The sequence below is a fragment of the Gallus gallus genome, chromosome 17, assembly GCF_016699485.2.
Source record: "Gallus gallus isolate bGalGal1 chromosome 17, bGalGal1.mat.broiler.GRCg7b, whole genome shotgun sequence".
NCBI lineage: Eukaryota > Metazoa > Chordata > Aves > Galliformes > Phasianidae > Gallus > Gallus gallus.
This window is the reverse complement of record NC_052548.1, coordinates 9,081,513-9,108,092: the sequence shown is the minus strand read 5'-3', so window position 1 is coordinate 9,108,092 and position 26,580 is coordinate 9,081,513. Positions and strand designations below refer to the sequence as shown.

Sequence of the window (26,580 nt, the reverse complement as noted above, 5' to 3'; positions counted from 1 at the left end):
TTGGGATGCCTACAGCTAATGCACTCCACAGTGATGGCACCCAACATGTTCAAGCCTCCCACCTTTACCTTTGTTTCCCTCACAGATGACATAAGTGTTACAAAACCACTGTACTGAGCTTAAGAGAGGGACTGCCGTTCTCTGACCCAACTGTGCCGCTGCCTGGAAGCACAAAGAGGCATCTGAATCAGAGAACACCCTGAGCTGGAAGGGACCCACGAGGACCACCAAGTCGACTCCTGGTCTGCACAGGACACCTACAGACCAAAGCACATCTGAAGCACCAGCAAGAGTCCCACGGCCCCCTGCAGCTATGAGAGTGGTGCCGGGAGCAGTTATGCAAACCGAAGAGCCTTAATTTGGACTGGCTGGAAAACAGAAAACAGTTCAACTCATAAAGAACATTGGAACAGACTGTTTCCCATCAGTTAAAGAGTATGACTGTTCTCCCACAGTAGGACTAACACCTTCTGCAAGAACAGCTTCTTTTTCTTTGTTAAGTAATGATTTTTAGCTGTGTCGACCCTTGCCATAACACACTGTGCACATTAATGGATCTCATGTCCTCTCTGTGCCAGGTTCTGAGATACCACAGACTGAGTGATATCCAATACTCCTCATAACACTCCTCAGCAAGTGCTGTTAGCGGCTCTGGGATCCAGCAGTTCAAAAAGCAGTGCTATTTTTTTCCGTCTACTCAACATGCACCCATTTCTCTGTTTTCTCTGCTGCCACCCAGCACTGCAGAACTGAGCTGTGCCTTCAGGAACAGATCCAGGTGCAAATGTAAGCCCCAAGTGCAGGGCCCCGGCCTGGCGCCACAGGGACAGAATACACAGCACCCAGAAAAGTCCCTCCCCTTTCACAAATAAGCAGTAACTCACGCTGACCGACGAGCCCTTATTACCACCTCAATTTCTACTGTCTTGTATTTTTAATTAGACATTTGTAATATATACTTGGTATTTTTTATTCCTTATTTATCAGACTTGGAAATAAAATATGTATGATATTTATCTTTCTCTGGTGTGATGTCTAGAGAACAAACTCGTCTTTTGCTAACAGCGGATCATTAGGAGCCTTTTCTCCAGGGTAAAATTGAAATCAAACTCAGATTTAAAAAATACATCAGAAAAAGATGAAGCTGTAGCCTGGCTGGGGACCAGATGGGAGAGACTGCTACTGCCCTGGTTAAACTGGAAAGGATGATAAAGTGAAGTGGAACATCAGCTTCCTCCTATGTGATGATAAAGACAAGCAACGTGGAGTTTGCAGAACAAGAAGTCAGCTCAGGGGAGATTTAAATTAGATTCATCCATCATGCTTAACATTTCTGCAGAGATTCTGAACCATTACCGTGCTGCTTTCTTGCAGCACTTTATCAGCATGGCTGCCTATTCACAGACACCATCCAGGGCAAAGGAGCGACTTCTTATTCTGTCATCCGTGGCTCTGCAGATGTAAGCCATGCCACCCATCCACACCACGGGGACAGGTGGGGGCACAGCATCCCCTGCCCAGGATGCTCTGCAGCCTCTGGCCGTGCTCTGGCCATACAGCTGACATGGCTGCTGCAAGGCCTGCTGCCCCATTACAGCATTACGGCACTACAGCCCTGCAAAATGAGTCGGAGAGCTCGTAATGCCAGCTGACCTCTCTGTCAATTTTTCTTTTACTTCAATGCAAGCTTCAGTTGGATGCTTAAGTTGAGTCTCATTTCAGCTTCTCTTGAACTCCTGCCTGTTCTTAAGCCACGCTCTCACCTGTCTGTGCACCTGGCTGCTGCAGAGCTCACTGCTTTTCTTACAAGTCTGTCTGTAATCCCTTTTGCCTTCTGCTCAAGTTCCACAATGGTAACACAGGTGAGATGGGAGCTGCACGGCCGGAGTGCAGCCATGCCTGTGCTCCCACCTGCACGGCCCATCTCCTCGGTGGGCTGCTCTGCTGGGCAGAGCTTTGCAGAGGGGAAGCATGCAGCAGCCCAGGGCAGCCCACGCTGCGTGGGAAGCAGCAGCAGACACATGCAGAACTTGGCGCAGGGTAATTACAAGGCCTTTTTTGCAGTCGTGCGTGGTGACTGCTCTAACAGGTCTGTACCGGCAAGATGAATATTAAATAAATAAACACTTAATTTATAAGCATGATTCATCAGAGATTTCATCTTCTACAGCAAAGAAACAGATGTTCCATTGATGGCACTTCATTAGAGAGATAAATGGGGTCACATACATATCTCCGTTCACATCCATCTGCATAATAGACCAAACATTAAGATTTGAAATCCACATAGCACACGCAGCTCTTACATCAGCCTGAAAGACTCTTAATGCCCAGAGCCAATTAATCCAACTTAGATTGCCTTGACATTGTAGGAACTTCAGTGTTGTTCACGAAAGCAGAATGCAGTTTCACTTGGAGAAGAATAACAGATTTTACCTAACGGGATGGGAGTCATTTCTGGTATCTGCTGGACAAAATACAGCATCTTTACTAATGAAGGATCTCACAGACAGCATTAAAATGCAACAGTGACAGAGAGCCTGAAAACACAGTGCTTCCTGCACTCAGAACCATCAGGGTTAGGAGGGCAACTGCCAGCTTCAGGTCACAGAGGGTGTTCTGTTTTTCCAAGGCTTTCTGCAGGATGCCTTTGGGTTGCTCTACTCCTGAGGGCAGCATTGGTTCCCTCAGCACTGCCCTGCTGTGTCACCCCGCGCTGCAGCACTGCGGGACCATTTGGCACACGCAGCGAACAGCAGTCGCTCTGTAGGAAGATTAATGCACCACACCCCACTCGGAAATTTTATGTGGGAATTCACCCAAAATGCAGCTGGTCCTAGAAGTGAAGCTATTTCAGTGAACACAAGTGTTCTCACCTTAAACACACCGGCCAGACTGGGATTTGTTCTCATCTAAGAGTACGAAGGTAATAACTGTTAACCTTTGACAGCTAAAAATGTAAAGGGAAAATATCTTTCATTTAAAACTTGCTCGTTTGGTTTCCATGGCCACTGCTTAATCACAGAGGATGACTATTACTTGTTACTATGGCAACCAAGAAGCTTAAGAAGCATCCTGTAATTTAACTCCAGATGCCAAATTTTACAGCAGTCCACCTATTACCACATTCGGGTACTTCAGAACAAGACCAGGCTTGATCTCCAACACTACAAGAAATTCACTGGCGCAGAAGTGCTGCAAGAAATCAAAAGTGTGAGCACATAATGTACAAAAGGAGCTCGCACTTGAAATAAATTGGTTTCTTCAAAAAGAAACATTAAGTGCTCAACATCTGAGGGATCCTTTTTCAGCGTTAATGTTAATGAAGCAAAACTTCAGCCTTCCTTATTCTTGTCCATGTTTCTCAAAGCCTACGCAGTAGCAGGGCATGTATTTCCCCAAAGTGAACGCTTCAGTGCTCAACTTAAAATGCACTTTGAAAGTAATGCTAAGTAGCCAATATTTATAAACCACAAAGCTTTGCCTCCAGCACTGCCAGGAAATCCCACGCCAAAAGCTTTGTGTGCAATGGGCGCGGGGTGATGGGGCTTCCAGAGATGACCCGTGGAGATCACTGTTCCGTGGCACTCACCTGTTCTACACTGGGTATTAAGTCACAGCTTTTAACGTCATCCATTTTTACATTTGGTTCCCAAAGGGGTCAGGAGAAACTCAGTTTGAAAGTCTGACCCTGAGGCTGAATGCAGCAGTGAAATGAATGAGGAAGTTCTGAGTTCCGCATACATATTTTAATATGCATACACACAAACACATGAGCAATTAATATCTACTTTTCAAGCATTCTCTGCAGTGCTAAAAGAAAAGCAAACTATCCTCAGCTCGTGTCTGAAGTGAAGAAAGCAAAAATAATAATGACCAAATATGGGAACCGACCCAGCTAGTTCGCCATCTCTATTGAGAGCAGAGTAAATGAAAGGATTACAGAGTGCCTTCAGTGCAATAACTTAAGGGATTAGTGGCACGCTAGAAGACCTCCGAGGGAAAATACAGGTTTAAAAGCTTTAAAAGGCAGCTCCGTGTCTAAATTGTTTGGACTGCCACAGCTGTAAGGACACAAACTTACTCTAATACATCAGAGCTCAGGAAAACCGCTCTGAGCATGCTGTTGGAAGCCGTTCTCTTTTGGACTCAGGCCGGGCTTTTAACCTCTCTCACTGATCACCTGTGGCTGTTAGATAAAAATTCACTCTGCACTGCTTGGGAGCAACTCCTCTGCTTGTTTCCTTTTGGAGCAATGAGCGCCTCCTAGCAACACTGCCAGGGGAAAGGGAGGTTCCTACCAGAAGGAAAGGACGTGGAAAAGAGATAAGCAGAAGGTGAGCAAAAATAGACAGTGGTCGGACTTCAAGTTGCCTGAAAAGTGCTTGAAAATCCCCAAATTTCTGCCACGGCATTCACTGAATGGGCTGTTCCTTGGAAAGTGAATTCCTAAGTTACTCTTAAGCAGGACTGACAACCCTCACAACTTCATCCGGACTTCTGCTGTTTCTGGTTCTCTCTTACAGACGCCGTTTCTGGGACAGTGGGACTTACAGGTAGGAACTGTGGTTAGGATTTCACAGGAGCAAAACTCCCACATTCTCTTGCTATGTTGGGGTCTCAGAGAAGAATGCAGAGCTCCTGCAGCTGGTGCCATCACTGTCACTGACCACCTGCGGGACTCCCACTGCAGTCCCTGGACACCTTCTGGTTAGATGAGAACGCAGCTACCTGAGGCTCCTTTCATTCTGTGAGCAAATACAGCAACGTCTCAGTTGGAGCACTACTGCTAAAAATAGAAGGGCTGACAGTGGATATTTCTTACCAACAGTACAGCTTACAAAATCCCATCACACGTTGATAACCTGCACTCAGCACTCCCAGCTCTCACATGAAAGCAGTTGCTTTTCGGATGCTTTCTAGAACACCAGCGGCTGTGGTGGTGGGTGATGGTTGGACTGGATGGTCTTACTGGCCTTTCCCAGTTGTAATGATTGTATGATTCTGTGACTGTATGATTCTGTATCTGAGAAGAAATATTAAACCTTCTATATCAGGAAATCAAACTGTTATTGAATTCTTAGCAGTATGATGACAACTGATCGCCTACAGAGTTCTACAGAAGAAGGAGCTGCAGCCGAAGCTGCATTCGATTCAAATCACTGTTTCAAATCACTAATTCTTCTTACTAAGAATTCAGACAGCCTCCTGCCTGGGTCCCACTGAGACAAATTAGCAACAGAAGGCGGTTTCATAGGGGAGATGGTTAATCATGGGCAAAAAAATCACTTAGAACAAATGAGAAAAATAAGAGATGAAGAAGTTCCTTATTTCCACAGCATTTCTTTTTAGAGAATATGCAAATATAGTGTACAACACATTTCCATTTATGACAAGATGAGAGAAGGATGCATGAATTTTCAGCGTGGTTTAGTTAGAAAGCAAGCCTGGGTGTAGCCTCCTCATGTCATTCTGTTGCACGTTGGAACAAAAACTATTATTACCATAAAGAAAAACATGTCAAAGCTTCCAGTTTTTAAACAAATGATTCAATAATTAAGCTGTTTACTTGTAAATTATCAGAAACATAACCTCACACTTATAAAATACTGTGCTTCCAGAGCACGCAGCCTGCAGAGCAGCTGGATCCAGGGCCAGTGAATGGAGCACCCTCAGCAGTTTCCATGAGGAAAGTGGATTTTCAGAACAGCTGCCCCTGAGCCCCGCTCCTTCATTATGGCCGTAATGAAGAAGTGGCAGAGATAGCACAAAAGGGCTGCAGAGCAGCACACGGCGGGCAGAGGCAGCTGATGCTTCTGTCGGGTATTTTCCTTCTGCCCTCTCTGCCTCCCAACGCCTTCTGCTATATTGGATGGATCACCTGGTAGTAATCATAATTACAGCCGTGATTCCTCATGTATTTACACACATCTCCGAGCTGAACAGATGGTCATGGGCAGAGATAGGGATTTTATAGGTCTTTCTAACTGATGTACCTGTAGCATGGCCCAAATCCCTGTGGAAGGCAGAGCCGGGAGATTTCCAACATTATCATCATTGTAACAAAAAATAACAGTGCAGTGAAACCTGCCCTGCTATCCACCATCCGACTGCAGGAATTTCTGTGTGCTGGAGCCTCCCAGCAGCATGCCTGCCTGTTCTGGCCTGGTTTGCCACCCCATCAGTTTCAGCCCTCTTCAGCTGTTCTGGGTCTGGGCACATGAACACGAGATGGACGTGCCCTAAGCAGCAGGACTGGCCAGAGAACTGTGAACTCCATGAATAGAGGATAACATCATATGAGATATCAAATAAGCTGTCTGTCACCGAAAACAGCTGAAGGTGTGACAGATTTTTCTGCACACTACATCAGATCGTGTCCATCTGGAGTCCCAACAGAAAGCAGTCCCCGACTTGCTTTAGAGACTTGCATAGAAAATGCAAATTCTGCCCGCTTTGCTTATCTAACATGCACTGCAGCACGCTTTCCTGAGGCAGCGGCCATCTCTTGGTCCCCCCGCAGTAAGGCCCACCTCCCCAGCAGTCAGCACCACCGCTGGTGGACGCAGCCGGGCAGGCGATGGGCGCAGTCCGGCCCTGCCGTCCTCGGCTGAGCCGCATCCCGCAGCCACTCTCCGCGGGGGGGGATCCGCCTCTGCCCCTGACGGGCTGGCAGTGGGAAGCGGCAGAATATAAACACGTGCGTTTCAACACAACCTCTTCCTTACTCAGAGAACCCGGCAGACAGCAACCGGGTGGGCTCCCAGCGGCCCGGTGCTGCAGCGCAGCGGCACGGAGCGGTGCTGGCAGCAGATGGCAGCACCTGCACCTCCCGGGAGCCGCATCCGCGATTAGTGCGGTACTGCGAGCGGCTCCAGATGCCGGAGAGGACGCGTGTCAGCAGAGATCTCCTCCTCCTGGTAAATGTGTAACAGCTGCTTGACCCCCAGCAAGCCCCCTGGCCCAGAGCTTGCTGCCGGCCTGCGGGGCGGCACCGCGTGGAGAAGCTCCGCCTGCGGGCCCCACTGCTGCACCTCCGTCTGCATCCGCGTGTGCTCTGTGTGGGTTGTGGCAAAGGGGAGAGAAAGACTTGCTCAGGGAACAGCCTGGAAACAAGCAAGTGGCAGGACAGACCACAGCCAATTCCTGTGAAAGCACTGCAGTGCTCATGAGTTCATGATAACTTTCCGTTAAGAATATCTGGTCTTTGAACATCTTAGCTAGCAATGGCAAATGGCACCACAGATGAGTACTTGAGAAGGTGACCCTCAGTTCCCTCCTTGTTCAGGCTTGCAGGCTTTGGGAATTAACTTACATCAAAACCAGAAAGCCTACAGACTCATTCTGGTGCCCGCATTCTCCATTGCTCCTGCAGCCCTACCACCTCCCACACATTAACTGTCCACTGGCAAAAAATCTGCATTCTGTTCTTCCTTCACTCTGCCGAGACCACCTCCAGTCTGGGCCCCACACACCCCAGGACCTTGCAGCCCAACACCATTCCTCCACAACTTGCTTAACTTGCTTTCTATGTCTCTTACATACAAAAAAATGGTCAAATAGAAAATTCTTGTTCAGATTTTGCAAATCCCGTAAGATCTACAGATGAGAAGAGCTGAATGAGTGCAGAGCATTATGATCTCCTAGCAGGAAGGAACCCTACATACGTGTGACAAACACAAAATACTCAGGGAGGGATCAACAGCAAGAAGATTTCATTTGGTTCTAATCCAATTTCTTACAAACATTAGTGCTCATTTCCATTTCAATCAAATCTGCTTGCATATTCCTTGTGCTCATGACAATTTATGCTCATAACATAAGTTCATACTGGGTTACCTAAAAGAAACAATCACATTTTGTTTGTCTCAGTAACTGAAATGCCAGTAAAATATTTTGCTTTTGAGCAGTTATACGAATAAAGGGGGAAAAGGAGCTGCTACACACTTGTGGGTCTACAAACACTGCTCTCTGACAGGCAGAGCAGAAAAAAAAACCATGGAAAGAAAAACTCTGTTTTGCTTATAGGAAAGGATGAGGCTCGGGGACTGATTTAGCTTCCTATTGTTTTCCCAGTAATGATTCCACATCCAGAAAAAGTGCTGTAAGTCAGGGGAGGAAGAGCACACTGTGCAGTTAAACCTGGCACTCCTGGGGTCTGCTCTGCAGTCTGCTGGGTACACCCCATTAACCCCAGGGACACAAGTACGAGCCTGGATTTGCACACACACCTGATGGAGCACAAGGTACTACTATTGCACTCTTTGCTATAACTATTAATTCACACAAGAATGACAACTACAAAGTTAATTCATGGTATTGATTGAGCTCAGGACTTTATAAATATGACAGCATTGTCACACTGGGGGCCAAACACAGCCCTCGTCCCTCCTTTCTGCAAAGACAGCTCAGCGCAGAACGGCTCAGAGCCACCCATCCCTTTGACTGCTTTACCAACAGGCTCAAGCACCACCAGACGTGCATCTCACACTGCAACACTGAGCCGGAATCGCTTATTTTTCAGAATGCATCTGGGTCAGAGGCTGCCTCGAGCAGAATAAACGGGCTGCGTGAGTGAGTGCGCCCTACAGAAACGTGACCCGGCGGGCCTCACTCCTGCTGATGAGGACAAATAGGCCCTTTCAGAGCAGAAGCTTTAGAAGCACAAAGTGATTTGGGAATACAAGGCCCAGAGGTGTCCCCGGTGCCCCGGGAGCACAACCTGCAGGCTCTGTCTAAAAATTCTGCCCTTCAGCTGCACTCAGCTTAAACCCGTGGTGACACTCAGCCCGCGGAGAACAAGTTCCAGCAATTCATCTTGGCACTCAGATACCATCTCTTCATCAAGGATATTCAAATATCTATAACCATCAATTAGGCCTCCAAACATCTCAGTTCGCTAGAAAAACATGGTTACCTTAATTATACACATTGAGGAGATAGGATTAGTTACAGTTACACGAGGAGTTACAGCCAGGCTGCCCGGCTCAGCTCCTCCATTCAGCAGCTCTCCCTCCCCTCACATCCCTGCAGCACAAGCAATGACCTTTTGCAAAGCCCAGCACACACTGCACGGGGAGCAGGCACGTAACACTCACACAGGTCACTCTTACGCACAGCAATGCAGCTACCTGTAAGCATCAGCACGTCTTTGCACTGCCAATTAAACACAACTCGTTGCAATTACCCCTACTAAGCGGCCTGTTCCGGCTCCGGGATCTGCTTCGCTGTCTCTGAAGTCGTGACCTCCGGAGCAGACGATAGTAGTAAGACGGTCTCCCAGAACTTTTCCTGCTGTTCATTGACATTTTTCTGTCTATTTTACACATACACACATGCAGGCACAGGTTCACTCTCCCCTCTGGCAAAGTAGCAACAGTTCCAGCGTGTAATCAACGGGAGGTTGTTCTGTGCAGTGGAAAGGGAGAGGGGGGAAGAGGAACTCCTCACTTTACACATTTAAGAAGAAAAACAACAGGAAGAAAACATAAAAAAGACAGAGAGAAAAAAAAAATAAAGGAACGCGGCACCAGAGTACATGTCTCAGCAGAGGGAGGACTTGCAGCAAGCGAGATAGACTGTACTAACAATTCCTGCCCCCAAAAAGATAAGCGTGCTGGAGTTGGAATAGGAAGCCAGAGTTGGCCTGGGCTCTTGAAACGTGAAGAAAAGGCTGGAAGAAATCCTGGACTGGATCATCCCCGCTGGACAGCAGCATCCGGCCGAGCAGCACTGGAGGAAAGCAACGCCTGGTGCAGGGGAGCAGCCGGGCAGCCTCAGCTGCACACCCCGGGATGGAGTGCCAGGCAGCCGGGCTGCAGCAGGAGGCAGCTATGGAATATGGGGCAGGGAAGGGTATAACGATCTCCGGGCTGTGGGACACATGTTAATAATCAGCGTGGAGCAAAAGCCCCGGAAAATAAAGTGAAACTTGAGAGGGGAAAACTTTAATTAGAACTTGAATGAACAGAGCTCCAGACTCCCCTGGAGGCCCATTTCCTTTCAACATTCAAACTGAGTTATAGCACATCCCATGAATTAGAGAAAGAGCCTATTTACCATTTGGGTTCTGATGGCAGTGAAGATTCTGTCTCCGGCTCATATTGCTCAATAAAATCACATTGCATTGGGCAGAATTAACGCTTTAAGCCATGGAAGAAAAGCAAAAAAGAAAACAGAATAACCGACCAAAAACTGCACTCAGATTTAGTTTTGGAAGGTCAGGTGAGAGGTGAGCTGCCCATATTCCTCCACCAGAGCTCCTCTGTGGGCTGGCACAGATCGCGCTCTGCAGGACAAGCAGAGAGCACTGCAGAACCCTGAGCTGCGGCCAAGGACTGAGCGTGCTGCCACTGCTCACAGGTTGGCAGATAGCAGGAAAATCTCATCAGAGTGGGGTGAACTGGAAAACAACGTTTGCACAATGCCTCTCTGTAGTGTGTCCTACTTCTGTTCCTTTCCCCAGACATTTGTGCAAACGTATCTCTGTGGTACGGCTGTAGGTAGGGCCAGGCAGGCTTGGCTGAGGACGAGCTGTGCTCCCTGCTTAGTTGGAGCTTCTGCAGGAGTCTGAAAGCTTTCCTGGGTTACACCAAGTTGTGCCTTCAGTAACAAGAGGCAGAAACCACCCGACCTTGGTTCCCTCGGTGTGACATCTCCTGTTAGTGCTTCACGTGGGAAACAAAAAGCCTCCTAGTTCTCCTCAGGAGTGTCCCTTCCCTATCACCAACAATCCGCCCTACTTTCAGCATTTTGTAAACTCATAGAGTTGTGAAAAACATTAGAATTGTATAAAACCCGTGTTGTCTTATTTACATATTGTGTAGGGAAAATATGATATTTATCAGCAGAGAAAGACCCTTCCGGGACAGGAAACAAGCCTCGGTCTTTAGTGAAGTCCATGCCTGGTTTTGAGGCCACACATAAGGAATTCAACAGCTTTTAGACTGTGCAGGAATGAGCCAATCACCGCAGCAATGACAAGTTCAGGTCAAGGAGGGAGCTCCAGCTGGACAGCAGAGGCTCCATCCCATGCTGCAGGGGGATGCTGCACAGGGACATTGCTCTGCTTGCACCCAGCACCAGCTGTCACCCAGCCCCACAACGCATCCCAGCAAAAAGGAGAAGGCTTCCATTTACTGCACATCTGCTCTCATCTTGTTATCCAGAATGTTGGGTTTTTTTCATATTTGGGTAGATGAAAACACAAAGAACAGTAAAGAAATGACAAAAAACATTTCCCAAATGACCACAGACTCATCCTGTGCAGTTGATTCAGTTCCTAAGTAGAGCCAAGAACAACTATAAGACAGTGATGGGAGAAGCTGAAAGTACTGAGGTTTGGTGACAGATCTGTTGTAGACAAGAAGCCAAACACTCGTGTCTCTCTCTGAGTTTTGGTGTCCCAATAACTGAGCTGGTAGCTTAAAAGAAGCTTTTTCCTATTATGCTTTTATCATTAGAAACGTCTTTAAAAGAGCCGACCTACTTTATTTTTTAACTCTTCATTTCCAGAAGCAAAAAAAAGGCACTGATGGAACTGAAAGTTGAAACAAAACCATTTAAAAAGCTCATCCAAATTCAGACCGTCCAAAAGGGTGAGGTCCACCTGGGTTGGTTTTGCCTAATTGGAGCCATGTGGCTCATCCTCCGAGCACCTGGGATGCGGTGGGATGCAGAGCAGCCATCCTCAGCTCGGTGTGCAGGTGGGAATGGTGAGGACATACAGGATGGTCGCCCCGCTTTCAGTGCACATTCGCTCACATGGACTTAAGCATCTGTTCCACATTTAGGGATATTTTTGTTAATCAACCGAGTACCTTTAGAAATGTCTATGCAGGTGACCATAAAACAGGAGAAGTTAATGAGGGACTATAAACTATCATGACAAGAGAAAGCAGCCCTGCAATAAAAGCATAAGCGGTTGGGAGTTTCGTTCAAGTTTAGCCAGCTTGCCTCTGTCTCTCTCACTTCAACGAAGTTTGTGAAGGTTTTAAGTTCAGATGCTGCATAGCAGCAGGCAACAAAACGAATGACCCGTCTGGGAGGGAATGTGGCTGCTCTGGACCTTTCCAATTAATCCACTGCTACTTTTTTTCTTCCTTTCTTCTTTTTTTTCTTCTTTCTGAAAGCCACATCCTGACACAAACGCTCTTTTGTGCAGAGCAGAATCTACCACTTGCAAACGTGAGATATATGAACTGTTCTGGAGGAACGCTGACAACGTTAGAATCTATCTCTACAGCAACACATCACAGTTGTGCTGTTCCCTCTATGAGGCAGAGCCATGGGCTCAGTTGCTGGGCTCTACTGAACCTCTCCATAAAAGGAGCAAATGGAGCCAAACACAGCGGTGATTTTGGGGTGCCAGCACTGAACAGTAACCTAACCATGAAATTAAATGCCCACCGAAGTGTAACATCTCAGTAAAATACCCAGTCTTTACACCACTGGGATTCAGAGGAAGGCTGGAGCACCCATAGTCAGCCTTGTGTTGCCTATCATCTCCCTCTGTTAACCTGCTTATAAGCCCTCTTAACACTGGATTTATTTCACTCCTTACCAAAACTAACAGCATGTGAATAAACTGTAAATTAGCACCAAAATAAGTTCTGGGAAGGAGAGCTACACAAACGTGGGTTTGTTTGCTTTGACATCAAAAGGAGCAGGCTGCTGCCTGAGGGTTTGCTCAGCTACAGCGGGGCTGTGGGCTGCATGGGGCTGCTGGAAGATGTGCCTCCCGGGGGCGAACACTCAGCTTTTTTATCATTTGTTTATTGCTTTGTGCTGGGAAAATAATGACTGCATTTCAGAATGCACATTCCCAATGCAGACTCTACCATTAAACCTCTTGCTTTCCCAAAGGACTTTACAGGGAAACAATCATTCCTCTCAACTCCCTCAGACTTCATGGCAAGGAACCCCAACCCCTTCTTCTGAAAGTAAGGGTTTCATTGCTTTCTCGAGGCCGCAGTCCTGGACCCAAAGTACAGTTATGAGGATACATTGATTTGTACACTGGCCTCTGAATTTACCTTCTGGATGAGAGCAGCTTTAGTTCATCTCATTTCCCACATTTATTCCACAAAGAACTGAACAGAAGCTTCCAAAAGTTAGCAAAATAAAGAAAAAAAAAAAAAGAAGAAGTTGCTTTGCATTTTTGCATTGGCCAATATAGAGGAGAATGGTGGACGTTGGCTGAATTTCTTATTAGCATTTGGTCAGAGGACTGCAGATCTATCAGCACGGAGCTGACAAACATCCGAGTACCGCACTGCTCTCCATGTCACATATAAACACGCTTCTGAAGAGCGCCAATACTTCTCTCACAGTCTGAGGCAATGAATAAGGGAGTCATCTCTAAGGAGCATCGGACTTTCTAAACAAAGGATTAATACAAGCGTTCTTGCTGGATCCCAGTCGCTCTCTGGATTTCCCTGCTTGGATTTGCTCTCCAGTTCATTGCGGTATGCAGCTCAGCACCCCACGAGCTGGCAGCTTTCCAGGCTTATTGCCTCAAGGCCACCAGGGATATATAAGCTCATACACAGAGCCAGAGAGGAAGGCAATTTCCTTTGTATAAGGAGAACTTAACTTTCAGCTCAGCTCTACTCCTACCAAGTAGAACAGACCTGGTTGTCAAGCAGCATTGTAAAAGAAGTTTGTGCTGAAACTGTTCCACTCCATCCTTGCTCACGTCCCACCCCCACAGCAGCGTGGCCTTCAGGAAGACCTTCCCCCCAGGCAGAAGGGCGCTGCTGGCGGCCCTCCCTGGCGAGCTCTCTTGCTGCAGTCTGAGCGGGGCTTCCCTGCTCCCACGAACCACCTCCAAGGAGAAGAAAAAAGAAAAAAAGAAAAAAGGAAAGGAAAAAGAGCAACTAAAGAGGCAACACAGTCAACTGATTCCAAGTGAGAACACTCTCCAAACAGGAGAATATTCAGAAATTCATCAGAGAAATAAATAACCACTCTTAACCAAGCAGGAGGGCTGGAGCCAACGAGTTAAAAATTATAAAAGTTAAATCTATTTTATTTTTTCCCTGCTCTGGCAGAATGGATTTGATTTGGAAGGAAAGAAGCAATGTAACATATTCTGATGTTTAACCCTGCTCCTTGAAAAGTCTTCAGTGACACATTGGAAGGCTTCAAAAGGAAAGTTTCACATACACACAAAAAATAAAATACTACTTTTCAGTATTTTAATGGGAAACGGTGATTATTTTAAGGTTGCATAGACAAATTAATGTCCTTGCCATCTTAGGTGGATGGCGCCAGCTCCTTGATTGCCTCACAAAAAAATGGCTCACAGTTTTGGAAGCAGAATGTGAAACATTTACTTTAAATTTAAACACAGAATTAATGGTTCTCCATTCATTTGTATGTAACAACTCTATGGGGTAGTCTTGCTGTCTGTATGGTGATGAAATCCAAATGGAATTAGGGAAGTTGTTTTATCTGGTATAGATATTGAATGATATGAGTAGAAAAAGGAAAAAGGAAGAATTAATTTAATATTAAACAAGAGTTAAGGAGGTGTTGTACAAGTGACATCAGAGCACGAATGCTTTTCGCACTCCCTACATACAGGACATTTACAGTCATCGTGTGTGTATTTCCTCTGGCGGTGCCTGGAGATCCCAACGAGATCAATGTTGTATGGCTCTGGGATCTGCGTACCCCACCAAACAAGAGATGAGTCCTTGTCCAAAGCATTCCCGGTCTAACAAACTGCACCCACGATGGCCCACAGTGCAGGCAGTAAGCACCATGCCCAGGAATGGGGGATGGAGCCCTGAGAGATGTGAGCGAGGCCATGAGAGGCTACAGCTGGGCCTGCACCCCCACCCCTCTGTCCTTACCCAAAGAACTGAGCAGGCTTCCTTCTCTCTTGGGACAATCCCCTTGTGATGAATAAGCATTAAGTGTCATAGTGTCTTTTTTTCTACAGTGTATTCCATCCAACAGAGCACTGATGGTTTTGCAAACACTTGTTCAGCTTTTCAGTATACTTAAAACATACACAGATTCTCTTTTTCACTCAGGTAAAACAGAAATTTCAAATGAAAGTGTGAAATGTTAAGTAGGAAAGTCAAATCTTCGGCTTTTAGTACATTATGTCCTGATTTTGAGGAATAGCCATCATATGTTTGAGAAATGTGAGAAATGTGAGCAGGTATCTCATAGGAAGACAGAAGCAAGAGAAGCAGAAATACCGCCTGGGAATTTTACTTCCAAACCCCAACAGATCTGCCAACCAGCCAGCTGAGAGTTGGACCTCAACATTTCATTTCCCTACACAGCAGCTTCTTGAGTTGGGGAATTTGGCACAACGTCCCAGCTCCCAAACACAGCAGGCTGACAAACATCATTCATGGTGCTGTAGTGGCTGATGAAGGACACGTGAAGGGGCTCATGCAGGAAGGGCTGCTCGGTCCCCAGGCAGCTTTCAGGGACAACAGGGAGAGCCAGGGCGCCTGGGAACCCAATTGGAGATGTTTCCTGCTCTGCACAAGGAGCTCCTTAGGGCAGAGAACAGGGAAAGGCCCAGGACTGACCTCAAAGCTGAACGCTTCCTGACTGCTTCCCGGTAGAACAATAGAGCTAAAGAACACAAACCTTTTCAAATCAGCTTCCAGCTAGCTGGGGGAGGCCAAAACAAAATCTTCATTGACTCTGGATTTATTTACACGTATTCCTGACAACAAAGAATGCCCCACTCAGACAGTTTGGTTTATAACCTGACTGGTAATTGCTCTAATAAAATGTAGGAAGTCTAAATCTATCATAAGATTTGTGCTATCATTTCCACAGACCTAATTAAGTCATTGAACACATGGACTAAAGGAAATCGAGGAAGAAACTTTTGCCAGAATCAAACATCCAATGCCTCACAACAGCTTGCTGCTTTAAATAACCCGGGGGGAGAAAAAAAAACCAACACGAGTGTACAGTCTCCATTGTATAGCAAAAACTCCCACAGCAAACCTCACGGCAAAAAGAAAAACGCTGCACAAAACCCCACATCAAACAAAGCCCTCCCCGCAGCTCGGAGCACCGCGACACCTCCAGCACAGCGCCCTCCGCCAGCAGCTGCCGGGAGGAAATGTTTGTTTAATGTTTGCTTATTCTTCACAAAAAAGCTCATTACTAAAACAAAGTGTTAACAATGATTCATTGAATGATTAGCGGAGTAACCTCGGCTCTGTGTTTCCAAAGATCTCTCATTTCCTTCTCCAAGACAGAATTCCAGCGGCGCTCTGTTGTGACCCCTGCGAGCCGACCCATGGGTTTGCCGCGAACTCAGCTTACAGCCAACACAGCGGCATTCACTGCCGCTCTTTTATTCGCTCCCTGAACACAGCCGAGCCAGCGCTGCTGTGTGCGGGGTCACCTCGTCAGCCAGACTAAAACAAACACGTTTCCTCGTCGCAGAGGCTGCAGCCATCGAGCAGCCCCTCCGGCGGCCGCCCCTCCGGCGGGCTCAGCGCAGAGGCGGCTCAGCAGCGCCCCGTGCCGCAGCAGCCCGGCGCTCCCACACCGCCAATGGGAGGAGGACGAAAGTTGTTCCGAGATGAACCGCATCAGCGTTGTGATGCGATGCTCTGAACCGCCGTCTGTGCAGTCATAGGCGACGACGGGGCTTCTCCCCCCAGACCTTACTGACATTGACCACAGCATCACCACATCGCGGGGCACATTTTTCCCTCGCGCCTCATTATCATTATTTTATAAATAGCTTCTTTCTTCCAATCAAATGTCGTGAAATAAATCCTTCGGTCAAAAATGTTTGCATTGTGATTTCAGATGGAAATTTAAGCACTTTTAAGTGTAAGTAAATATGTTTACTTGTGTTTAGTAAAAAGAAATATGAGTAAAAAGGGAAAAATGACATTTTTAGGGTAAAATCTGGAATATGCTCAAAGTTCTCAACTTTACTATCAGCAAATCTGAATAAAAAAAATCCCCCTTGGGTTAGGAATCTAATTATGAGATACAACATAATGGTAAATTATTGTGGGAAACAATGTATTCTCTCTTAATTTTGATGAACTTACATAGCCAAAGGAGCTATTTCCTAAATGTATTTGTATTTTGAACTTGGGCAGTAGCCTTGCTGCCGTGTTGCTGCAGGGGAGGTGATGAAGGTTTGGCACCACTGGCTTCCTATGCCAGATCTGCTGTTAGAAGTGTCAGATATTTGCTGTGTGTTCTGATGGAGTGGCTCTCCTATGCGGTGTGCTGAGAGGGCAGGAAATCCATCGGCAGTTCTGCAGGCTGCTGCAGGGCATCGGCAGCCTTCTTTGCATGGAAGCACAGTCTGTCCCGACTCAAAGTGGGGAAGAGAGTTTTACAGGCAGGTCAGTAACAGTGCACAGAGCTTTGTGTATCCTGGGGAACGCAGCTCACCTCCCCTGCAAGGGCACGTGAGATCCACACAGCTCTACAGATCAACACCCGGGGCGTTTAATCTCATGATAGCGTCACATGGAAGGCAGCATCAGTGCTGACGAGTGAAATGGAAGATTAAATGTTTACACATGCTATATAAAACTTACTTTTTGATTAATTAATAGATTAGATATCTCTAATTCATGTTTAAATGCCTGATAATGATCTTACATTCCTATAACAAATCACTGATGTGTGTACACACAATTCAAACTTCATTTTCCATGTGACAGATTATTTTCTTCCTTCCCTTGCCACATAATTTGCAAACTGTACTACAAGTGTAGTTGCTTGTTTTACTTTTCTGGCACCAGATTCCACTTTTAAGGAATGTTTCTGGCAAGGATGTTCTTTAGCCATCTCCCTTATCACACTTGTATGACAGCACATGGCAGAAAACTCCATCCATTTAAAAGCATACCCCAGTAACAAGTTAAAACACTAAAATGTGTCTATTGTTTTTAGAGACCGCTTTACAAAGCCAACTGGAAATCCTTCTATCAATTTTTAAACACCATTGTGAGAGTGGCTTGTTTTAATCCCTGTTCTTCCCTCTGGCATGAAGTCAAAGCGCAGCAACACAGAGAGAAGTCTAGGAGAAGTTGTTTATGGTCAGCAGCCTGCAGAAAGTGAGGACCCCACTGAAACAACACCCGTGTGACAAAGGGTCTGTGTGCTGCAATGGGGATGGATACTGTGAATGTGAAGCAGTGGTGACACCAGCATTCACCTCCAGTCCCCAACCCAGTTCTGTAGACCCACACAGCAGGAGATGCGAACCTCGGTGACCTCACAGAGCCTTTATGGAGATTTGGTTGATAATCTGAGAGATGGCACCTCAAACTGAGGTTTAGACAACACCTGGGAAGTCCTGCAGGTATTCCCTCCCAGTGATGATGCAATGCTCTTCTATTGCAGCACTGATTTGAATTGAACAATTTCTGCTCATGTCCTACTCTTGCTACAGATCTTCCATTCACAAGAGTAACTGCCTACTCCATATTCACTTCACTAATATGCCCATTATATTTATTTCTGTAGGCAAAAAGCTCAGCAAAAACTATTCCTAGTGAATCTATACCCTTTATTCTTCCAATAGTCTCTCTTTTGCTGGGTTATCAAGTCTCTTTCCTTCTAGCAGCTGCAAAGGGTATCCAATGACACCTGACAAACTTGTCTCCATGCTCCTGCTACATCCACATGGCAGCAGTCTTGGATAATCTGGTGTTCAGAGTTTGTACTATTCAGGAGTCAAAATGATATTCCAGTGCAAAGAAAGCTGATGCTCAACGTTAATAATTTTCTACTGCAAGCACAGAACAATCAGCCCTCCAAAGTACTGTCAATTGAAAATGATTTAAAATAGGACATTTTATTATTATTCTTGCTGAGCACAAACAGCAGGACAGAGCAGAGCAAGGGGAAGCACAAGAAGGAAGTACAAAAACTGTGGGAAAAGGACAAAAAAGAAATAAGTTTGATTAATAAGGAGGCAGTGCTGACTGCATGGTAGATGGGGATGGATGACAGAGGTATGGATCAAAACTTCAGTTCCTGTGAAAATCAGGATAAGAGGTAAAAGCTTTCATTACAAAATGGCAAACCCTGATTAAAGCAGATCACCACATTCACTATCCTACTTCTCCCCAGCCTTCTCATTCAAGAGCTGATCTCCAACATTTGTTTCATTGGAGAAACTCATTGTCACAACCCAATAAAAATATATACAATGGCATTTAAGCTCTGACAAGACAACTGGAAAAGTTTTCGAGTTTTCTAATGCCTGTTTGGTGTTTTATTTAAAGTAATTGGGTGCCTTGGAACACTCTTCCTGGGAGACATAAGTAATTGTTCCTAAGGTACAGAACACACGGACAACTTATGGACAGCAATGCAGGAATCACATAAATTCCTTATTCCCCACCATGAAAAAATGAACGCGATCTTTGACCTCCTTGACCTCGTACCAACAGGTACCTCCCAACCAAACGTGTAATTCTCTACAAGAGAACCAACAATCAAATGGAGCAAAGAACTGCTCAATACTTACAGTTGTTCACTGGAGATGTTCTACCTACATTCATTATTTTCATTACAGAAGTAAATCAAACATCAGCTACAACTGAAAATGCAAGATTTCCAAACCAATTGTACAAAGAATGAAATGGTCAATGTGAATTTGATAAAAATCACAACTGAGCAGCACCCATGCAAAGCATTCGTGAATATATCCGAGTGGAAAGAGCCCCACCAGGCTGCCCACCGCAGCAGAAGCTGTACAGCGGTCTTTGCTGATCCCATTCTCACCCCAACCTCTACCTTTTTCTTTCTAAATCCTCCCCAGGACAAAAGTAGAATCTCTTCTGAAATGTAAAGGCTCTGTAATAAAATCTAGAAACAACATATGGTACAAATATCAAGCGTGAACATCTCTTCCCATCTTGTGCATTTCAAAGACTGTGCAAACAGCACTTTTCCCTCGTTTTGATCCTGCAGCCAAAATGAGTCATCTGTGAACAATTATGGCTCTGGCAGGGGCCTGACTGTTTGAGAATGAAAGGAAACACTTTATTATTGAAATGAACAGTATGCCAAGCCAAGAGGCGACTGCGGAGAAATGTTAAGAGTCCTTTGTCCTCCTTTAGCCAGCAAAATGGAAAGCAGTGGGTGCAGCTCTCTCCTCTCAGATGCCCCATAGCACCTAATTTCAGTAGGGGCACTGCAAAAGATAAGTCTGAGCTGTGGAGGAGAGCGCGTATGTATGTGACCCAAAAAGAAACAGAGTCTCAAAGCAGGAGGCCTGGCTTCAGAAAGTGTTGGTTATTCCTGGCTTAGTCCTCCCAGAGGAGCTGTGAGCATATTAAAGGAACATACAGTCAGAGGCCACAGAGCTGAAATCCAAAACTATTAACAGACAGTTGCTGAGAGTTTGGTGCAGGCTGTGTTTAACAGGCTCTTCTGAAAGAGAATGAATGGAATTCCCCTTGACAAGAAAAAATAGCAACAGGGCAGTTTAGCAGGGACACTGATCTTCCTACTGGCAGCTCATTTTGAGCACTGATACTATTCTGTTTTTGATGCCTACTGTCAGGAGGGGATACATAGGGTCTCTATGAACTACAGAGGAGCAAATCATTTCAATACGTTCTCATCTTTCCTTCCAAGAGCAGCCTGCAGAGGTAGGAGGAACAATACTGTAACCCCTGCCCAGAGCCCGCAGACTACTTAACGGCTGTTAAGGTTGATAGGATGACAGGAGAAAGCGGTGAACACAGAACTGCAAAGGGAACGGATAGGGCAAAAGGTCAGGGAAGAATCTGGGAAGAGCACGTTTTGCATTCTGAATTCAGCCCCAACCCCCAGTAAGAAATGTGTTTGAGGAAGATCTTGAGATTAACGTTCTGATTCCAGCACACCTCAGGTCGGGGCATCAACCAAACGAGGCCCCTCACTGTTTCAGTTATGCTGCGCTTTGAAAACCTCTGGAACAGATTACAGACAGACTGCGCCGGGGCGCAGTGGCGGGGGGGTGCCAGGCTGGGCAGTGTGCTCTGCACCACACAGAGCTGAGGCTTACCGGTACGGGAGGCTCTGTCTGGCCAAGGCTAGTATGCAAAACTCCAATGAGGGGTACGGAACGCTTACAGCGCTGTATTTGTCTTGTAGTTGAACGCCAAGTAGTAATCAGCACTGGAAAAGTGCTCCTCTGTTTGGTGCCTCATGCAGGTGAGGAACCCCATGGTTATGTATGAGACTAAGTGCAACAGACCCCAAACCTGAACTGAAGGGATCTGGGAGGGCCCTCTTGGCTCAGTACATAACAGCACTTCTGCTCTACCAGAACTCATTCAACACAGAGATACAGATTCCTGCAGGATGAGCTCAGTCAGCATAAGACATCTCCATCTAAACAAGACAGTCTGGCAGACACTGATGAAACCGAGTGGTAAAATACTTAACAGCAGTGCTGAGAACAGATATCCCAATGCCACAGGAATAGGGAATTTCCCAAACACTCATTCACTGCAATTCCATGAAGCACCCTATGGTTGCCTTTACACTGTGTATGGTAATACAGCATGGAGATGGCAGAGCTATCTCAAACCTCACCTTGGCAGCAGCTGCAGTGCTGTTTTGTTGAGGAAATGCCCCTACATGCTTTGTTCTGTAACACACAGGTGTGCATAAATCAACACGGTACAGGGCCTGCTAAGGTTTTGCCAATGGTGTCTGTGCTTTGGATCACATGCATCACCCGTAGACTTGTCTCAGCTTCTCTGAGCACTCCTAAGTAATCAATGAACCCTGAGATCCATCACTGTTTTGACTGTTGCAGCAGAAATCGGTTTCAAATTGTGCCATACAGCTCAAAGACAACCATGAAGGTCTCACTGTTCTGCGGACACAGAAGAAAAAGACTGAAGAAGTGCTGTTGATGCAGAGCACAGAAGAATGCAGAAATGAGGAACCCCTCTGAGTTACAACGCCGGACCTGCTGAGTGCCACGTTAGCATTGCTGAGTCCAATGCAACACTGTTACGTTCTGCATATAGATCTGCATGCAAATACAAACGAGATCATTTTCTTTCCTCCATCACACCTTAAAAACTGCCACAGTGACGGCTCCAGCCCCGAGGAGAGCCGAGCACAGCCCGCATCTCCCCCCCGCAGCCCGGCCCGCTCCGCTCCCGCACAGCTCTGCTGCCCCCCGCCGGCCGCCCCCCCGCATCCACCCAGCCCCGCACCGCGCGGTTCCTCCTCCAATCTGTTTCCCTCTTTGCAGATCCCCGCAGGAGCTCCGTGCGGAGCCGGCAGAACGGATGTTTCTTTTCCCCCCGGAACCACGAGCAGAGCTACTGCGGCCAGACGTGCCGCGCTCGGGGTTTGGGCTGCATGCAGTTTGCCTCTGGCATTAAAAGTCACTTGGGAAAATAAACACAAGGTCACGCTCTGCGTTTTCTGCATGCGGCCATTTTCATTGGCAGCTCTAAAGAGCGTTCTTTCAAAGTGACTCCGCTCTCCCGGAGGAGCAGCACGAGCAGCGCGCGGGGAGCAGAATGCTTCCAATTTTTCAATTTTCAATTTTTTCCACCATTTCCTTCAAACGCTTCCAGCTTAAAAAAAAACCCACCCAAACCCACCCACACAGACACACAGAGCAAGCGAGCAAACAACAACAAGCGAACACCCCCTTCAGTTTTGCATTAATACTGAAGTAAGAGATGGGGCAGGAAGGGAACCGGGCCTGGTGAGACAGTAGCTCTGCTCAGTCCGAGGTGCTTCCAGCACCTGCAGGCCTCACTGTGAGCGCAGGCAGCTCCCCATCCCGCAGCCATGCAGGCATCCCGCACAGAGGCAGAGCCGGACTGTGCTTTGTGCTGCGCTGTCCCTTTTGTTTGTGAAAAAGGAGTCAATCATATGCAATGCTGAACAGTGTGAATTCAAGTTAGCAAACCTCTCGCCTATTTTCAAGCATATGACTTGTCTCAATAAAGGCTGAGCACCATAGGTTTCATTACTTCCATCTGTAAAAGCACACAGTGCTAACTAACTGTGCTCAAAGTCTTTCATCCAGATCGGTTCCTGGCCACAACAGCGTTGCAGCACTACAGGGTAACTTTCCCAGCTTTCCAATCTCCTTTTTCCATGCATGCTAAAATCCACGAGGACTTAATAATTGCTAATCCAATGACTTTAATGCTTTTCTGCACAAAACTGCCTTTAATGTGCTAGCAAGAAACTATCCCAGAGTCCTACACAGAACCTAATGTCTGAAATATAGCCGTTTTCACATATACAGTGCATGCAATAAACAAATACAAAACACATCCTGTGCCCAAGTTGGCCTCTGTAAGGAGCAGTGCGTGATGTGAGATGGGAGCAGAAGCCCAGAGATGGCACTTCTGGTGTCCAGCCTTGCCTCGGTCACTGCAGGCCTCGGAGTGTGCTGTTTTCCCTACTCAAAAGGGATTGGAGAAGGATTTCAGCCCATAAACAGTTATGTGGCTTATGGCTGCACTGCCATCTGGGAGCCTGAACAAGGTATGAATCAAGGACTTGTGATGGTGCCCGTCTCTAAGCTACCTCCCAAGCCCCCGGGGGCATTAAGCCCATTCCCAGATGATTCTTCCTTCCCTCACTGGCAGAAGCAGCACCCAGCAGAAGCACACCGAGTGCTCCCGGCTCAGCCTGCCTTAGCTCAAGCGATGCTATGGTTTGCTCACGGTGGTGCAGCACAGTGACTGCAGCCCCAGCACAGAGCACTTCCAAACTGTGGAAAGATGACTAAGAAAATCTCACTGAGTTGAGAGGAGTAAAGAGAGAGCTGGAGCTGCTGGCTGGCTGCCATCCTCTGCACTCTGCTTTTTCATTTTTAGTTTCTGCTCTTTGCTGGAAAGTTTCTACTTATGCTCCTGTTTCCATGGCAACTGCATTTCTTGCCTTCCTCCTCCAGCATTAAATTTTTTATTTGATTTCCCTTCTTCCCAAGACAAGACTTTCTTTTCCTTTTGAACAACAAAAAAAATTAAGTGTTGTCTTCTCTTTGGTTGCTGACATTTCTAAAGGAGGTGGGAGAAGCTTTGCTCCCAGTCTGATGGTGCATCCGTATGCAGCAGCAGCAGAGGGGTAATCTTCAAAGTCGGAATGCTGGGGGAGTCCCCTGCAGTGATCCATGTACCACAGCTATCCTTCATCTAACAAGGCTGCTACATGCTGCAGTGCCAGGCAGCGAGGAACCCAACGTTTAACAACATTGGCTCTTTCTCTTACGAGACCTGACCTGGCCTTTTTTTCCTACAACTCAACATTCTGGGTTGTTATTGCTGCTTTGGTTTTGTTTTAAAGCATTACTTGTGATCTGTGAGCAGTCTCAGGAGAATACATAAATAGCTTTAAAATGTTTCTGCTCTAGGAATGCAGTCTCCAGCTCTGAGCTGTAAGGGCCTTCCGATGCTTTCCCTGCCACTTGTGGCTGGGCTGGCAGCAGTGCTGGGCGGGTGGTGGATGGTGGACCCCAGTAATGGGAATGGTCTGAAGGCAGAGCCATGCACAGACAGATCCCCCACTCAGGGAGCTTCTGTTCATTAATTTGCCTTTCCTTTGCCATGTCGGGACTGAATTAATGACAACCTGAATTAAGCTGAGATGGAAACAAATGATCAGAATGGCAAATTTGGATAAATGTAGTTACGTGGCTTTTCCAGGCTTTAGGTTTGCTTCAGCAGAAATAGTTTGCATGCTGCAAAGCACGAAAATAATACAAGTTTTCATTCCACTTTACTCTGAAAGGGTCATTCCACACCTACACTCTTCAGCACATTTGGGTGTCACTGTAGATTACAGCTTTTAGGCTCATCTCTGCCTGTTGGGATTTCACAGTAAATTTTTTCAGGGCCGGATAATTGAAAGAAGTAAAACTATAGCATTTGGCTCACATGGGAGCACAAACAAATCTGCCCATGGGTGCTATCTTGTTTGCAGCACATGTGCACAGATTTACATGCCGGATTGAGGCTTAGTGCTCTGTTTGTTTAGCGTTGTCATTATCCAGTACTGTAAGCATAAGGTAAATTACCACATAAAGACTGAAACCAAAACAACTTTACAAGTGAGCTGACCTTACAATCATCTAAATAATGTTACCAACTCCATCTTACATGTCACAGATTCTCATTACTCAGGAGAAACGATGGACATGGGTAAGAAGTGAGGCGTTCTGTCTTCCATACTTCCCCCTTCTTCACGAGTTCCCTTTTCTAATGAATATAAGGCCAGGAATTCATGGGATCTTATAAAAATCTGACCATGGTTAGTGTGTTTGGCAGTCAAGGTATTTTAATTGCCAGATATTAAATACATCTGCCAAGACCCACATCGCAAAGTCTCATTATGACATCCACTGTGCATAACATCCCCATCCATTGGCTTGCCTGCAGGCCACATCCCCCAGTTCAACTAAGAGTCAGGAGAAAAGTTTTCCATGGCTAAGTGTTGCCTCCCTGGTCGCCTCTCTGAGCTGTCGGATAAGGGAATGCAAAGAACTGCTTTAGGCACAGCCCCTAAACTTGCAGCTGTATTTTGCCTTTCACGTGGCTCTGGACAGGACCCAGCTGCCGTATGGAGGTGAGGACATCCAGGCTGCCCCTTGCTCATCTCCTGATTTAATGAGTTGCTGGCCAGACCGCAGACAGCATCTCCGTAATTCAAACACCGGTGTGGCATGATTTGTTGGTGGTTGTTCCTCATTTGTAACTCCAATGAGAAATGCTCATCAATCATTGGAGCTTTCTAAAATGATGCTTTGAGATACAGCAATGAAGAGGCTTCAACCTGACATGTTTTTGAAAACATTCTAATCTTGCAAATAGAAACCTGAAAGCTATCCAAATAACAGGTCTGAGAAGGGCTGGGAATCATGTATTGTATGCACTGTGCGACCCCACAATGCGTAAGTACTCCCTCAATGAAAGGAATGAACATTCCTTCACTTAGTGCATGGGCAGGAACGTTCCTTGCTGCAAGCATTAACACCGAACTCTGAAGTCATTGCAGGGAAGGGATGGCAGCGACACCCAGACGAGGAGAGCATGAAAGTACACCATGATGCTTTGTCCTCCAGGCATTCTTTTGACTGAACACCTTCACGTCAGGTTTTCTGCTGACAGAAACATCTTGAGTGTTCTGGGATATGTCTTCATATAAAGACAGGAACAAATTGTTATCAAACAGCACAACCAGAGAGTCCCCAGTGGGACATCAGAGTCTCTGGAGGTAAAGAACATGACTGAGGGCCGTTCCCAGGTAGCTGCACTCTGTCTCTCTGCAATCCTTATTGTCCTCATTATGCCCTCCACCAAATTTTACAACTTTTTTTCTAACTGTACTGTTACAGAATCACACCTTCCAAATATCGTCCATATTTTAATTGCTCTCATTAATTTCCTGCAGTTTAATAGAACACAATCTTAAGACAATTTATTGAGACAATTAAAATTTAGAAAACAAGCTTCTCCGTGCTCCATAAAGCACAGCAAATTTATTTGCTGCAGTCAGTAAAACTCCGCTGCCTAAAGCTGTGCAGTAACTCAGCAGAGCTCAAGCAGTAACTGTGGGACCCTCCGAGCTGAACGA

At 46.4% G+C, this 26,580-nt stretch overlaps 1 protein-coding gene across 8 annotated transcripts in view; it reads right to left on the bottom strand.

The window, feature by feature from the left end:
* The window catches only part of DAB2IP (DAB2 interacting protein), a 180,079-nt gene that overhangs the window by 114,237 nt on the left and 39,262 nt on the right, over positions 1 to 26,580 (bottom strand). For 5 of the 8 annotated variants that reach the window (XM_004945995.4, XM_015279822.3, XM_015279823.3 and 2 more), the window contains exon 1: positions 9,188 to 9,601. The exons of the other annotated variants lie outside the window; for them this stretch is intronic. In XM_004945995.4, the coding sequence (XP_004946052.1) occupies positions 9,188 to 9,329 (142 nt within the window). In that variant the 5' untranslated portion in view covers positions 9,330 to 9,601. Of the gene's footprint in view, positions 1 to 9,187; positions 9,602 to 26,580 lie in introns of those variants that run through there. 8 annotated transcript variants of the gene reach the window in all.